At 43.4% G+C, this 15,481-nt stretch overlaps 3 protein-coding genes across 3 annotated transcripts; all 3 read right to left on the minus strand.

The window, feature by feature from the left end:
- Window positions 1-304: 304 nt before the first annotated feature.
- On the minus strand, window positions 305-4,799 carry LOC102712837 (signal recognition particle receptor subunit alpha). The gene is made up of 10 exons (XM_006659441.3): window positions 4,701-4,799; window positions 3,293-4,289; window positions 2,751-2,835; window positions 2,542-2,637; window positions 2,292-2,444; window positions 2,093-2,200; window positions 1,360-1,479; window positions 1,130-1,255; window positions 938-1,021; window positions 305-854 (listed from the first exon to the last, which is right to left on the minus strand). The coding sequence occupies exons 2-10, from the start codon at window positions 4,273-4,275 to the stop codon at window positions 729-731; spliced, it is 1,881 nt and encodes a 626-aa protein (XP_006659504.1). The 5' UTR covers window positions 4,276-4,289; window positions 4,701-4,799; the 3' UTR covers window positions 305-728.
- Window positions 4,800-6,021: 1,222 nt separating this feature from the next.
- LOC102701573 (2-oxoglutarate-dependent dioxygenase 19-like) lies at window positions 6,022-8,322 on the minus strand. The gene is made up of 4 exons (XM_006660158.3): window positions 7,987-8,322; window positions 6,969-7,204; window positions 6,553-6,883; window positions 6,022-6,464 (listed from the first exon to the last, which is right to left on the minus strand). The coding sequence occupies exons 1-4, from the start codon at window positions 8,215-8,217 to the stop codon at window positions 6,189-6,191; spliced, it is 1,074 nt and encodes a 357-aa protein (XP_006660221.1). The 5' UTR covers window positions 8,218-8,322; the 3' UTR covers window positions 6,022-6,188.
- A 4,640-nt stretch (window positions 8,323-12,962) lies between these two features.
- LOC102713109 (plant cysteine oxidase 1-like) lies at window positions 12,963-14,601 on the minus strand. Its single transcript, XM_006659442.2, has 5 exons — window positions 14,370-14,601; window positions 14,090-14,259; window positions 13,836-13,986; window positions 13,475-13,681; window positions 12,963-13,332 (listed from the first exon to the last, which is right to left on the minus strand). The coding sequence occupies exons 1-5, from the start codon at window positions 14,509-14,511 to the stop codon at window positions 13,193-13,195; spliced, it is 810 nt and encodes a 269-aa protein (XP_006659505.1). The 5' UTR covers window positions 14,512-14,601; the 3' UTR covers window positions 12,963-13,192.
- Window positions 14,602-15,481: the final 880 nt, after the last annotated feature.

Here is a 15,481-nt window from a genome sequence, read left to right on the forward strand (position 1 = left end):
CAGATCTAGAAGTTCTATAAATTCATGATAAAATAATCAGAAACATATACAGGCGTGAACTACGTTACCACCAAACAGCATGCCTAAACTCAACTTCATTCGGGGAGGTAAAAACAGATTTCAAACAAACTGCTACTGTTCATCTATAAAGTTTGTTGTTTAACCTCCCAAACAAAGTTGAGTTTGGATTTGATAATTCATGGTAATATAGTCCATGCCTATGCATGTCATTAGCAATTCTTTTTATTGTTTTTTGAAAAACTTTTAGATCTGATTTATATGGTTTTTCACCGGATATTTCTCCTTCATAGACAGTTAGGGTCAAGTACAGAACACTCACTTACAGATGTACATGTCAAATTTAAGTCGATTCAAATGTGTGATTTTTTGAAACACCATTATAATGATAACTGTGGTCTACCATCCCATGGTTTTGTGCAACTTTAGTGCTCCAAGGAAACTCGTTCTTTAGCATTGATCAGCCGATCATTTAACGTTGAACCAAAGAACATACTAGAACCATGTTATATATATATATCCCATGGTAAACATGTGGTACAAAGCAGTCACACAAGTGAAAAAAGCACAGCAGTTTGTATTACTACAACGGTTAAACGGGGTAGAAACACATCCAACTTGTTGACGAGGTCATGGGGGATTTGAAGATAGCAATACTTAAAGGCAGAAGTATCCGAGGTGCAGCACAATGCACAAAAGACGCACTGCATTCATTTCAGCAGAGTTTTAACGATGGATTTGACATTGAGCTTCTTGAGGTCAGTGTAAGACTGACCGCAGCCAACGAACATGACTGGAGCTCCAGATATGTAAACCATGGAAAGTGCAGCTCCGACCTACATATTTTGTAGAGTTGTCACCAACATACGGTAAAGGAAGGCAGTTGCAGTTAAATCGAATTCTGGGCTCAAGTTCAGACCTTGTCGTCGATGGTGTCAAACTTGGTGAGCAGGATGCCATCTATCAATCTGGCAGTAGGGACAGCGGAAAGGTCTGCTAATTTCTGTTCAACAAATGAAACCGTTCAGTGCATTCCATAGTACAAGTTAAATGTTGCTATCAGATACGCATTACTAATAGCAATCACTAGTCCTTGGAAGGCAATCAGTACCTGGTTAAATTTAGTGAGTTGATCAACAGCGTCATTACCAACCAATGCTTCCCCAACAAATAAAACTAGATCTGGGGTATTGAGATTGATGAGCTTGGAGAGTGCTCTCATGAGTGGCTCATTATCCTGGTAGAGAAGATAAATGTAAGAGATGTGTTAACCAGAGAAGATACATTCCAAGGACATAAATACGATACAAGAGTAAACTGTGGTTAGGCCACTCAACCAACCTGCATACGCCCAGCAGTGTCAACAAGAACAACATCTGACTTATTACGAGAGGCCTCCTGAATAGCCTCCTTTGCAACCACCGCTGGATCTTTCTCATATCCCTTCTCAAATATAGGTATCTGCACAATTTGTAGAATGCAAATATCCACGAAGGTATGGTGCAGTTTCAAAGTGGCAAACACAGATATATGACTAAACAAAATTTAGAAGTGAGCATTCATAAGTGAATGCCAAGTAGCTAAAACCCTGGGACTATTTTCCTTTGTGCCACAACAGGAGGCACCAAGAGGAATTGGGAAAATATTTTCACCATTAGAACCTTTTGGCCACGCCACCCCGTCTGGCATGGCAGCTCCTTTTGCTAGGAGGGGTGGCGTGGCAAAAAAAAAAAGGTTCATATGGTGAAAATATTTTTCGTCAAGATTTAGTAATAAAATTATTTATTAAAAATGTTTAAAAAATAAAAAATCCACCAAGAGAGCATTATATCAATGCAGTTACACATTTTCATCAAGAAAACCATCTTTTCACTTCTGCTTCCGCTTATAAGCCAAAAAAGTGAATTTTAAAACCTAATTTTTTTCATCAAAGTTTATTTTACATCATTTTCTTTTGAATCGCAATAGATATGTATATAGAAGTTTTACCCATAAATTATTTTTTGTTTGCTAATAAGCCGGACTAAGCGAAACAATGGGAGGGTAATGGGATATTCAGAAGTTAGAACATTACCTGAAGCCTACGGGAATGAGTGCGCAGCTGCTCAACAGCACCAGATCTAAATGTATCACATGCTGCCAGCATCACACTAAGGTTATGCTGAAGAAGCCAGTAAGCAACCTGTAAATTACAACAATACATGGGATGAGCAAAATTCCATTGAAGTATGGCAATATTCCTTTTTCATTGATGGTTTATTTGATAGCTGTACCTTTGCAAGATTGGTGGATTTGCCAACTCCATTCACACCAACAAAAACAATAACATATGGCTTCCCACGCTCCTTGGCAGCATGTACATCCCTTAGTATATCAATAGACCGCCTTGGGGTTAAGATGCGAAGAAGTGCCTCCTCCATAGCTGTCTGTCGTAAGTACAATAAAAAAGAAGAGTATTAGGATACAAGAAGCTAAAGCGAATAACTTGCTAAGCTAAAATTTGCATTAGGATGTGCCACAAACCTGAACAGTAGAGGATATCCTTGTGAAAGATCCCAGCTTTTTTCCCTCAAGGCTAGCTGCTACTGATTCACAAAGCTTTTCTGCAATTTCTTCAGCCTGCATAAAGATGACAAGTTTCCTTTACCTGGATAAATAATAACAGAAAAGGCAAAGAACCAGTCTAGTAAGCTTATGAAGTATCATGCAATTGTTTTAGACAAAATTCATACCACATTCTTAGTCATCAGCCTATCTTTAAGCGCTTTGAGTGCAGGTTGAAGGTCAGACTTCTCAAGAACACTGTTACCTGCAATGCTGAGCATAGGGAAATAGAAATATTGCCATTTAAGTTTACAGATTAACAAATTATAAGAGAAAGTTGCAAACTGGCAACCACAGCTACTTAAATACAATATCAAGGGATGTGGGGAAAAAGTAATTTCATCTGTGTGTTGATCTGGCAGAGGGTAAACAATGAGACGCGGAACAGATTACAGGCTGCATGAGATATCTAACACCATATAAACCTGTCATTCTACTCAACAGTCAAGACATAACTTATTTCAGAACATAACTGAAGCAGCATAACACAATTAGGAAGCATCCTGGAAAAAGGAATATATCCTGGTTGCACTCTGAGGTTGAAACAATGCAACTGGCTAGGAACAAATATGCTGAAGCTTAAATCACCGAAGTACATTTGCAAATTGTTAAGGAAACAAAATTGACTACGCATTATACGATGTCAAAAGATGCGGAACATGTGTATTACCTCTTGAACATCGATGAGAACCATCCTTTCTTCTTTTGGACATCTCCAGAATTTTCCTCTCCATCTTCCTCTTCCTCTTCTTCATCATCACTGCTTACAACGTCATCTTTATCCATCATGCTTGCTCCCTGGCGGACAACCACCTGGTCTATCACCTCGTCCCCTCTCTTATCAGCTGGGTCTGTGTAATCCAGCTTCTTGTTGGAAGATCCATCATCCCAAACCCTATTTTTCTTGACAGTCTTCTTTGGTTCAGCTTTGTTTGTGTTCCTGGCCACATTACCAGCAGCCTCATTCTTCTTCCCACCCTTGTTTTTTCTCAACTTCAGTAACTTCTTTACATCAAAGGCCCCATCGTTGGGGTCTCCGTTCTCCTTCCCTTTGACAACAACAGCACGGGCATGAGAATTGTCCTTGAGGCCATTCTCTTGCCACTTAAAGTTATCATTTGGGTGCTCCTTCCCGGAGTCGCCATCAGAGTCACCCTTCTCCGAATCACTGTTCTTCATAGCACCACCAGTGCCCTGAGAGGCACCACGACCTGGAGTGGTCTTGTTGGTGGAAACCTTGGTGGGGCGGGATCCAGTGAGCTGTTTATTCTTCTTCATCTCCTCGGAGCGTGCTTCAGCCTCGAGGTGGAGCTGGCGGAAAATCTCGTTGAAGGCATCATCATACGATGTGCGCTTGGGATCATAAATCTGAGAGAACTCCTTGCGAACGGCGGCGAGGAGGTCATCGACGTAGAGGAGGTGGAGCATGCGCTGGTAGACGGCGACGAAGACGAGGCCGAGATCGTTGTTGAAGGTCCACTTAAGCGCATAGGTGTCCTGGGAGAAGCTGGCGTCGGCGGAGCGCTCCTCGAGGAGGCAGGACCGGATGAGGGCGTCGATGGGCGAGCCCTTGAGGGCGGCGCCGCCGAGCGCGCGGCACGACGACCAGAGGATGAGGCCGCCGCGCGTGAAGATGAGCAGCTCCTCCAACATGTCGACCGACGAACCTGCCCCAGATCAATCAAACCAAAAAAAAAATCTCTTTAACTACACACGATCCGGCTAAACAGATCGAGACGAGAAATTGTAGCGGAGAGGCACGAATGGATCTGAGGCAGCGATCGGTGCCGATTTGGTAGATTACGAGGAACTAGACTTCGATTCGTAACGCGGATCGCTGCCGCCTTCGATCCCGGCTACAGCCCTAGGCCAGCCCCGATCGACGCCGACTGGATTTCAAGCTCGAGCCATGAACAAACCCCCTCAAAATCCACCCGAAAAAAAAAACAGAACAGCCCGAAATCGAACAGAAAAAAAAACAGGATTCGAGGAGGACGAAGTGGATTCCAGATCGAGAAGCGGGAGAATTGAACGAGGAGGAAGAGCAACGAACGGAGGGTGATTCTTCTTCTTCTTACCTTTAGTCCCTGGGTCTGCTTGTGGTGTGGATGGGGAAAAAAACCGAAAAATTCTCAAATCCAATCCGGCGTGCTGCTATTTATTCCTCCCGTCAGTTGGAGGGGGAGGAGGAAAGGGATCCGGCTGGGCTGCACAGGCGCAGCGCAGGGGAAGGAAAGCCGCGTGCGGGTGCGTGGCCGACCTCGTTTGACCGGGTCCGACCGCGTGGCGCACAGCCACGGGCCGGTTGGAGGCCCAGATAAACGGACGTCCGCGTTGGAGCCCGGCCCATAGGCCCACCCACCCACGTTCGAGGCGAGGAGAGCGCGCAGCGCAGCTCCGTGACCACGCACACCGCCGCGTACTACTGCGCCAGCGCGGCCGCTGGGATGGCCCTCCTCCCCCTCAGTAGCTGCGAGTATTTAATATTTTGTCGTATGATATCGTGTTTAAATATTTATTATTTTCTGTATCTATGATATGATATATAGATGTAAAAACAGTATATTATGTTATAGACATATGAGTTAACGATCACATTTAAGAGACAAATCCTTAAATAATTCTACCGCGTGACCCGCTGCAATTTGGGACGAGAGACCATGGCTGATCCAACTTAGGGTACATATAGTCCCATAGACCACCAACCGGTGAATTTGGCTCCTAGTTACAAAGTAATATAGAGTACAAATATTATCAATGATTGATAACATGTAAATATGTTATATTAATTGTTAAAAAACGCTCATTTCAACTTTTAAAAACATAAAACTACCACCCAAAATATCTTATTATGGATACAATGAAAGACTCAAAATATCTTATTATGGATACTATGAAAGGTATTATATAGTTTGTCAAGTTGGAAGTCTGGTTTTCAGGTTCAGGTACTAAGAAAAGAAAAATACGTCCAAAGTTTAGTGGTAATATGGATTTTTTTTCCCAGTTGGAATTATTACGCCAGTACTCCAGTTCTTTTGTTCGCAAACACCCCTCTTCTAAAATGGTATGGCTAAAATTTGAAAAGGAATGTAACAATGGCATCACGAACCATAGATATGAGAAGTGCTTCTCAATTATGATCGACCAATGTGAGTACTAAAGAACTGATGAAGATGCTGCCAGGCAAAATTTTGACCAAAGAGGGGCACATCGCAAGCAAACTTCGTCGCCTCGACACATGGAGGCCCATTTTTAGCTTTTTCATGATAAAAAACCAAACAAAATATTTACAAAAGAGAAGTAATTTATAAATAAAAATTTTATATAGGGCTCTTAACTATCTAAAAATAAAAAAAATATAATATAAAATGTAATAAATAATCACTTAAATCATCTCTAAATTTAAGATTAAAAATTTAACTTTGGTCTGTCTCATAAGCATAGACAAAAAGAAAGGTCAATGAACCACGGGTCGTCCAACGGAAAGATGGATCGAGCCAAACAAGGGAGTTTGGTTGACACGAGAAATAATGTACGTTTGGTAATATCATCATTCAAGCAGCTGATTATTTTTCGTACGAAGGCAAGCATTCCTGACGCTGCACGCGAACGACGTCGAGGGCCGTCTTCTCGTCGATCGCCTTGCTCTGCTGCATCTCCATGTAGTCTCTGTACCTGATGCCCCGGAACTCCAGGCCCCGGCCGTCCGCCGCCATCTCCGGCAGCGGCGCGACGACGGTGTCCAGGCACGGCCCGATCAGGCTCACGAACGACATCCTCGACTGCCGGCCGCCGACCATCGCGCGGTGGAGCACGCCCCTGTACCTTCCGTTGGTCACGATCTGCACACGCACATTCGCAGAATTCATGGCTGAACCCCGTACAGTTTCATAGACCTGTCAGTCAAGAACAGTACAGGCGATCGGATACCTCCAACTGATCACCGGCGATGACGAAGAACGACCCCGGGAGGGGCTTCGCGAGGACCCATTCGCCGTCGTGCTTGACCTGGAGGCCATCGACGCCGTTCTGGAAGAGCAGGGTGAGGAGGCCGTGGTCGGAGTGGGACGAGAATCCCAGCGCCTCTTCGTCCGGCCTGGAGCACACCGGGTAATGGTTCCCGACCAAGATCTGGAAGCACGAGCCAAGGTTGAGCGCTTCCGAGAGGCGGTCGCCGGCGAGCCCCAGGCTCTCGGAGATCGCCTTGGTGAGCTCCAGCAACAGCGCCCTCGTGCAATTCGAGTACTCCATAGCAATCTCCCTAGCAATGTTGACCCATACATAGCAAAATTATCAATCTTTCACATCACACCATGTCAATGGTGAACAGCGAACGCTATACGAACCTTAGCTTTGCAGGATTCGGGGGGCAGTGGAAGTCGGGGTGAGAGAACATCTTCAGGTAGTCCCTCCTGCATTCTACGGCATCCACGGCAGAGTAGAATCCCGTTCCGATGCGTATAGGATCCATCGGCTTGGCACGCATGTACTCTTTCTTCTCCTCCAAAGGCAAGCTGAACAGTTCCTTGCACGACTCCATGACTGCTTCTCGCAGAGCCTCGGTCACCCCATGGTTAGTCACCTTGATTCACGCGAGAAAAGATTCAGATGAGATGAGGGCTTTTCTATACCTCGAGATATCATAAACTTTTACATAAAAAATTATGGTAATACTTTTTCTAAGAATGATAAAAAAAACCCATGGGATAATCTAGCAAACAATCATTCGACTAACGAGTTGCTTCCGGTAAATGCAAGGTTGTCAAAGTACTTACACGGTTTCACTTTGTCTAAAGACTCATCGTTTGGTTTTTCAGAAGATAAAGTCAAATGATATATTTTTAAATAATATATATATATGGGGAAAATTAGATCCTATTATCAGACGTAGCTACTTCCTGCATGTTTATGATAAAAAAACATTTTCATAACTGTTTCTACTCCCATCCAACAGAAAATATAGGTACTATTAAATCTCATGTGAATGATATAACTACATGTATAGAGTTTGTATTTTTTGTTGGAAGAAAGAAGAAATATGTATAGAGGTGTTTCTGCACCTTAAACGTGAAGTGAGTAGTTACACCTGGTAATAAGATAGATGCTTCATATATATATATATATATATATATATATATTCTTAACAATATAAAAGCAAATACAGGAAAAAAAACTATAATAATTTTAAAATTAAAACTTTAAATTTTGTCTTATAAGCATAAGCAGCCATAATAAGATTAGACTCTAAGAGAGAATGTGATGCAGTTAATTGTTACAGAACTCTGAACTCATCTATCGTTGCTGAACATGAACAAAATAGCCTAATCAAACATAATATCGAGACCGAATAAAATTAAGGATTACCATGAAGAAGCCCCACTCCTCGCATGCCCTGCCTAGGTCTCGGATCGCCCGCGCCCGCGCCTCGGGCGCGCCGTTGACGAGGACGCCGAGATCGACGACGGGGATTCCGGCGCCGTCCCCGCCGCATGCTCCGGCACGTTGGGACGGCAACGAGGCCGAGCCGTCTCCGTCGCCGTCGCCGTCGACTGGCGGCTGCTCCTCATGGGATGGAACACGAGACGGCGCAGCCATGGCAGACTGGCCGCGGCCGCTCGCCAGGTGAGGTGCACCGTGCAGGTACGCTTGCTGGTGTACTCTTCCCTGCACGACAAAGGCATTCGTGTCATCGTGCGCTAGGTAGAACTTGGTAGTAGTTGTTCCCAAGATATTTTCGGGCCTGATCGATCGGTTTTCATTCTTGGTTGAGACCTCGTCTGAATAACTAGATGGGCTTCAATACCGGGCAGGCCGCATGTAGTAGTATCTTGGCCCACGCACAGGGTCATATTTAGGTCTAACTAAACATGGCCCTCTATATTCATCTGTTACCACCGGCATGAGCATTTATTTCTTATGCAAAATTTGCTATATGACATCGAAAAAATGTGTAATTTGCTGGTGGACACCGTAAGATCATGAATTTACCGTATGACACCACAAAAATTTTGTAATTAGTTGGTAGACACTCCAGTCATTATTTTATTAATTTTAGAGTCAAAAATTTAAAATATGATGAGATTGTTCTCAATGGCCAACCCGTTATGTTGACTAGGTCCGGTCGAATCAGACCCAGTCGATCTCGGTACCACACCCACCCGAACCCTAGCCTACAGGGCGATTGATTAGACGACAGCGGCGGCGACCCAGCTAAGGCGAGGGCGGCGGCGAACCGACCACCGAGGACAATTTCGTTATTTTTAAAATTTTTGACCCTAAAATTAATAAAATAATGGCCGAAGTGTCTAACAGCTAATTACCATATATTTATGGTGCCCTGCAGCAAATCGTGATCTTACGGTATCCATCGGCTAATTGCACGTTTTTCGATGCCCTATAGCAAATTTTGATATTTCTTAACGCATGTATGTTCATCGATTTTTTTATAATTGGACCCTTCGGAAAACTAATTTGAAGAATAGACTACACCAAAAATTTGTTTTAAAAAAAATCATCAACTCAGTGCCAAGCTCGACGGTGCTGAGTTATAACATTTCAACGCTACAAACAATGACGGTGAAATCATATATGAGGTGGTGACGTTTTCCACGTCATCTGAGCTCAGCATTTTCATGCATTGGCGCTGAGTTCGCTACCAACTAAAGTGAGCCGCATAACCTCATAGATAGTCGACGGTCGATAGTATAGTGGTATAGCATTCGCCTCTCTCTGGAGCATAGTAGAAAACAGACCGAGGTCAACCCAATCTTACGGTCACGGGTTGAACCGTCGGACCACTAATCGAATTATCGGTTTTTATTTATTAATATTATATTTTGTTTATATTATTTTTAATATAGAATCTCTCATATTGATGAAAATGCGTATAAATAAACTAGCATATTTATAATTATATGACCATGATATAAAAAATAGTATAGTAACGTAATAAATTCACAGAACCAAGCAGCCAAAGTCGTCGGTTCCGGTTTTTTCCTGTTCAATGGCTGGTTCAATCCCCTTTTTACTATGTTCACATGTGTTTTTGGGTTCAAGTCTCCATCAATACAATTGTTTTTGGCATTTTTCCTTGTGACTATTTTCAAATCTAATTTTGTTTTCAAAACTGATATGTCTTTTTGTAAATTTGTTTTGTTTTGAACGTGAAAAAAATGTTTGTAAAGATGTATATTACGTTTACATGTTCTTCTTTTTTAACTTTTTAGCTTTTCTGTGAGAGGTAGCATATTGTTGTTCTTTTCAAATTAGTAGCATATACAGTGACGACCACTTGCACGTTTTTCCCTCAGACGCACAACGGCACAAGGGGTCAGAAAGAACGTCATTTCACATAAAGGAGGTGAATCTGCCCTGTTCAAAAACTCAACATCAGAAGTTAGTCTTCATCAAGGTCTTTGATTCTAAACACTTGAGTCTCGGTCGAGACAGAATTTTAGTAGATACTCTAACTCTAGAGGTTAGTTACAGATACTCCAGAGGTTTGGAATCAATTCTTTTCAGAGGTATCCTAGAAGGTTTCAGAGGCACGAAACACAGGAAACAACAAGAGGAGAGCAAAGACGTGATAGTTTTTATCAGAATTTAGATATATCAATCCTAATCTCTATAGGGAGGCTCTAAGGAGCTAGATCTCTTTCGGTCCCAAGTCTCACCAAGCTCAAAACCACGAGTATACCTTGGTTTTCAAGCAACCACGTACCTTAGTGATTCATTCTAGGGTGTTGACCGGAGGTCCAATCCTAGCAACGTACTCCTCTACCTTAGTGACGTATCTATAAGTGAGTATAGTATACACTATCTTACCCCGTCTTTTAAGAGGTGAGGAGGAGTTTGTACATACTTTCCAAGCAAATCATAATCCTTGATATGCTTGTGGGTGACGTTAGCCGGCCAGGAGGCAAGCCTCTGAGAGTAATAAGCTTGTATATTGATGATCGGAGATGATTTTGATGTGCTCTTCGCAAGTTCGTAGGTGCCCTCCACAACAAATCCTAGCAATATCTCTTATTGGAATGATTACACGCCCTTTCAAAAAGGAACGATTTGACTGATTCTGGTTTTCTAGTTTGTTCAAGACGTGTAAACTACTGAAAGAAACAACGGTGATGTATTCTCTCACTATGTATAGATGGAAACATAAGTTTTTATAGTGATATTAAGCAGTTTTTTTAATCATATTGTAATATTGTATTCCCTCCGTTTTTTATTTAACAACATTGACTTTTGAGTACCGTTAGTATTATTCAAAAAAATTATATAAATATTAATTGTTTTTTAATTTGATTTATTACTATATAAACCTTTGTTTGCAAAAAGAAAATAAATAAGACAGACAATCAAAAGTAGATTAAAAAGTCAACAATGTCAAATAAAAAACAGAGTAATTCACAGTGTAAATTCATTATTAAAAAAGGGACATGTCACGTTGTCATTGCATCCTCGTAGAGCATGTACGAGAGGTGTCTAAAATTAATCGCGAAAACTGAATTTTGAGAATTATGCTAGAAGGTATATCTCTAATAATTTTTCAAGTCTATTCCTAATATTTTGGTATCTGCAATCAATTAGGTCATATAGATATATGTGTTTCTAATATAAATTATTTAGTTTTGGGTTTTTTTAAAGGATGGTATAACTTTTATACCTAATATTTTTTAAATATATCCAATACCATGTTTAGGGAATAATGTATTAGCATAGTTTTGGAGATGCTCTTGGCCGTCTGGGCGTGAAACGGCTGATTAATCAGCCGAGGCGGCGAAATAGGCGTTTACGGGGGCAAAGCACGTCCCGATTCGTTTGTTTTGTGGCGCTCACGTACGAATAAACGTCGGATTAAGCGGCTAACTTGACTTGACCTTTTACCACGCCGATTCCCACTGCAGCCGTGCACAAAGCACAGAACCTTTTTTTTCCCTCCCTCCCATCAGCTTCACAACTCACACATATTCTCTCACGAGGTGGTGTTTAGTTGCCAAAATTTTTTGATAAAAGCATCACATCGAGCGTTTGACTGGATGTCGGAAGGGGTTTTCGGATACGAATGAAAAAACCAATTTCACGGCTAGCCTAGAAACCGCGAGACGAATCTTTTGAGCCTAATTAATCCGTCATTAGCACATGTTGGTTACTGTAGTACTTATAGCTAATCATGGACTAATTAGACTCAAAAGATTCGTCTTCAGATTTCTTTTATAACTGTGCAATTAGTTTTTTGGTTCATCTATGTTTAATACTTTATTTAGATGTCAAAAAATTCGATGTGATGTTTTTGAAAAAAAAAATTAGGAACTAAACCAGACCTAACTTGACTTCAATCTGGCTGTGATCATTACAACTTACAGGGACCGGCGCCCATGGTCACAAAGCGGCACCACGCAGACTGCTACTAGACCATGTGCAGGTGCAAACAATGCCATGCCAAAACCATGGATTCCCTTGCAGATAACGACTTGCTGGCTGTGGCCGCCTGTTTGCGTCCGTTATGCTTTCATAATTCAGGTATAGAAAGTCTACCCTTTTCCTGTCCTTTTGTACTCGGTTGTAAGCAATCTGCTCTCACCAATATCTAAAATAGGCTTGGCTATAATGCTATATAGTAGTATACTATTAGAGATTTGTTTTAGTCTAACAAAATTATCTCAAAGTATCGAGTATCTCTTGAGATACTGGTATCTCGCGATACCAAATCGTTTCTAATCATTGATCTAATGGTGTACATCCTACTCAGCTAGACCTAATGGTGAGAAATGATTTGGTACCTCGAGGTACCTTTTGTTGGACCGAAACAAATCTCGTACCATTAATATTATAATGGGTATAACAATCTTAACAGTACGATTAATAGAAAAAATATTCTACTACTATAAATTGATGTGATATTGAAATATTGTATCTATTAGATTAAAAAATAAATAGTCTAAATTATTTCTACCTCATTAAAATGGATAAAAAATAAACGATCAACATTATTTCTTGTTCAGCCTAAGGATGGGCACGGATCGACCGCGGATAGTTTAGGGTCAGCTCTAGTTCAACAAAATAAAATAAGTTTTAGCTCAAAATAAAATTTAGTTCATTTAGTTGAACTAGAGTTGACCCTAAAATACCCGCGGGTCGATTCACGAACCATCCCTAGTTCAGCCAAGAGCATAGTAAGACACTTGCTATAAAATAGAAACACAAAGTCTGCTTGTTCGACACAATTAAAAATGAAAGGGTCAGAGATTAAAAAAAAGAGAGGAAATGACAGATACATAGAACATTTCGCTGCCTATGATCCCCAAAAGAAAAGTTTGCACTTAACATGCACGCCCATACGCTTAATTGGCTGAACCTGGCTAGCCAATTTGAAAGTTAGGGTGGCTCAAGTAGAGATTCCTGTAGATCACAGTAGATGCAATTTACTCGGAGAACACCCAATTTGCAAGAGCAACATATATATCCACAAAGAGAGACCCCGCTCCATGTACATCAACGTTGCACGTACGCAACAGATTCTATCTAACATGCATCTAGCTCTTTTGGAAAAAGCATCGAGCTAGCCGAGCTACTCGTCATAATCATCGTAATCGTCGTCTTCTTCATCATCATCCGTATTAACCACAAGCTCAAGCTCGGGGCCGAGGTATGGTGCCCCCGCAACGCTGAAGTCCTCCGGCAAGTCGGTCTCTTCCAGAAATGCAAAACCTGGACCAAGAAAAATGGCACAGAAGGTTATCAGATACTAGTACGTACCCAGTTGCAAATGTTCAAAAAAAAAAATTCTCCGTATACAAATTGGGTTTAGCTTTAGCATTTTTCGCGTGTTTGTAGGTTGAAGAGTTAGTACCTGGTAGAGACGGGATGGGGATGTCGTTGAAGTAGGTCGACGGCCGGCCGAGCTCCTCCGAGTACGGCGGCGTGAGCACGTCGAGGATCGCGCACGGCGTGACGGCGGTGAAGGCGTGCATGTTGCCGCCGCTGTGCGGGAACAGCACGGACGTCTTGCACGGCGCGTGCAGGACCTCGTCGGCTGCCACCACCCTGGCCAAACCACCTGCGCCGCAATAAAAACATACCATTGTTAACCAGTAGCTCTCGCTCAGATTTGGCACTAACACACTAGCTAGCACGCTATCAACGAATCAGATTCGGGCACTGACGCATGCAAGAGTTGTGTCAGTGTGTGTGTGTGATGTTTGAGAGCTTACTCTTTCGTGCTGTGGAGAACGGCGGCGGCGGGGTGACCCAATCGTACGACCTGACCCGCACCGAGCCGTACAGGAGCTTGCTCAAAACCACCATCTCCGGGTGGTCGTGCAGCGGCAGCGTCGCTCCCGCAGGAAAGCAGAACACGCCCATCTGCATCCGCAACCCAACCATTGACCGAGCACGTCATGATCGAGCACGCGTTCGCATATACCGATCGAAATGACGATTCTCGCGTTGGTTGATCGGCGCGTACCGAGAAATCGGCGCACTGGTGTATGTGCACGTAGGTGATCCGCGTGAACGCCCGCGCCGGCAGGAGCCGGCCGTCCTTCGAGCTCAGCTCATCGTCCGACGACGACGACGACGACGACGACGACGGTGACTCGCCATCATCGATCCCGACGTCCGCCGCCTCCATGCCATCTAGAAATAGATGTAATAACACCATCACTATAAGCCATCGATCACTCCTCGCTACCTGGGGCAGGCAGGCAGGGGGAAAAGAGCTCACGAACGCGTGTGCACGTACGTACCGAGGAGGCGTTGCAGCCACCTGATCTCCCCGATGGTCGGCGACGCCCCGGCCGCCGGCGACGAGAAGACCAGATCGCACGCGTCGTACAGCCGCTGCATCTTGTTCAGCACCATGATGTGAGGCGGGAACGCCACGGCCATCTCTCTCGGCGCGTTATATAGCTAGGCCTGTAGAGTGTAGGCCAGCACGCCACACCACCCCCGGTCGCACGTAAGCACCAGCGCTGCACCGGAAGAGGTGAAATCCCGTGCGCGGAGCTCCACTGCTACGTACTTATCGATAGATGCGTTGGACTTCGCGGGATTTATATAAAGCGCAGGCTGGGTCGCGGCGCGCCCGAGGGCTGGGGATCCCGGGTGAATTTTTCACCGTGCCGCGGGCGAGGCGGAGAAACCGTGGGCTTTCGCCCAGCGTTCAGCCAGGCCAGGTCCGCGCGCGCGCGTACTGCTCCACGTCTCCACTGGCCGGGAGCCTGCTGTTTTTTTCCGGCGGTGTCGTTGATGCGGGCGTGGGCGCGCGCCCGCGCTCGCACGCTACTGCTAGTACATGTGTGGCCGTGACGCGTCGCCGTCTCGTCTCGTTCACGTTGCTTCGGTCTACTGTTTCTGACGAAAAAACAAATCAGCTGGTGGGCTAGCCCGTAGCTGTCTCTCTGTGTGTCTCTGAGTGTGGGCTGTTTGGTTGGTCGCAGGAATCTCAGACAGAGTCTACGGCCTTGTTTAGGGCTGTTTTTATAGATGAGTTTTTGTTTTAGAGACTTATTTTTAGGGGTTGTTTAGACGGGGCTAAATTTTTTAGTCTCATGTCATATCGGATGTTTGAACACTAATTTAAAGTATTAAATATAGACTAATAAAAAACTAATTTCATAAATGAGTGCTAATCCACGGGATGATTTTTTAAGCTTAATTAATCCATAATTAGAGCATGTTTACTGTAGCATCACAGAGGCTACTCATGGATTAATTGGACTCAATAGATTCGTCTCGCGAATTAGTCTAAGATTAAGATTATGGATGAGTTTTATTAATAACCTACGTTTACTATTTATAATAAGCGTCCAAACATTCGATGTGACAAGAGGCTAAACTATATTCACTAGTCGTATTG

This window comes from Oryza brachyantha, chromosome 8, assembly GCF_000231095.2.
Source record: "Oryza brachyantha chromosome 8, ObraRS2, whole genome shotgun sequence".
Taxonomy (NCBI): Eukaryota; Viridiplantae; Streptophyta; class Magnoliopsida; order Poales; family Poaceae; genus Oryza; species Oryza brachyantha.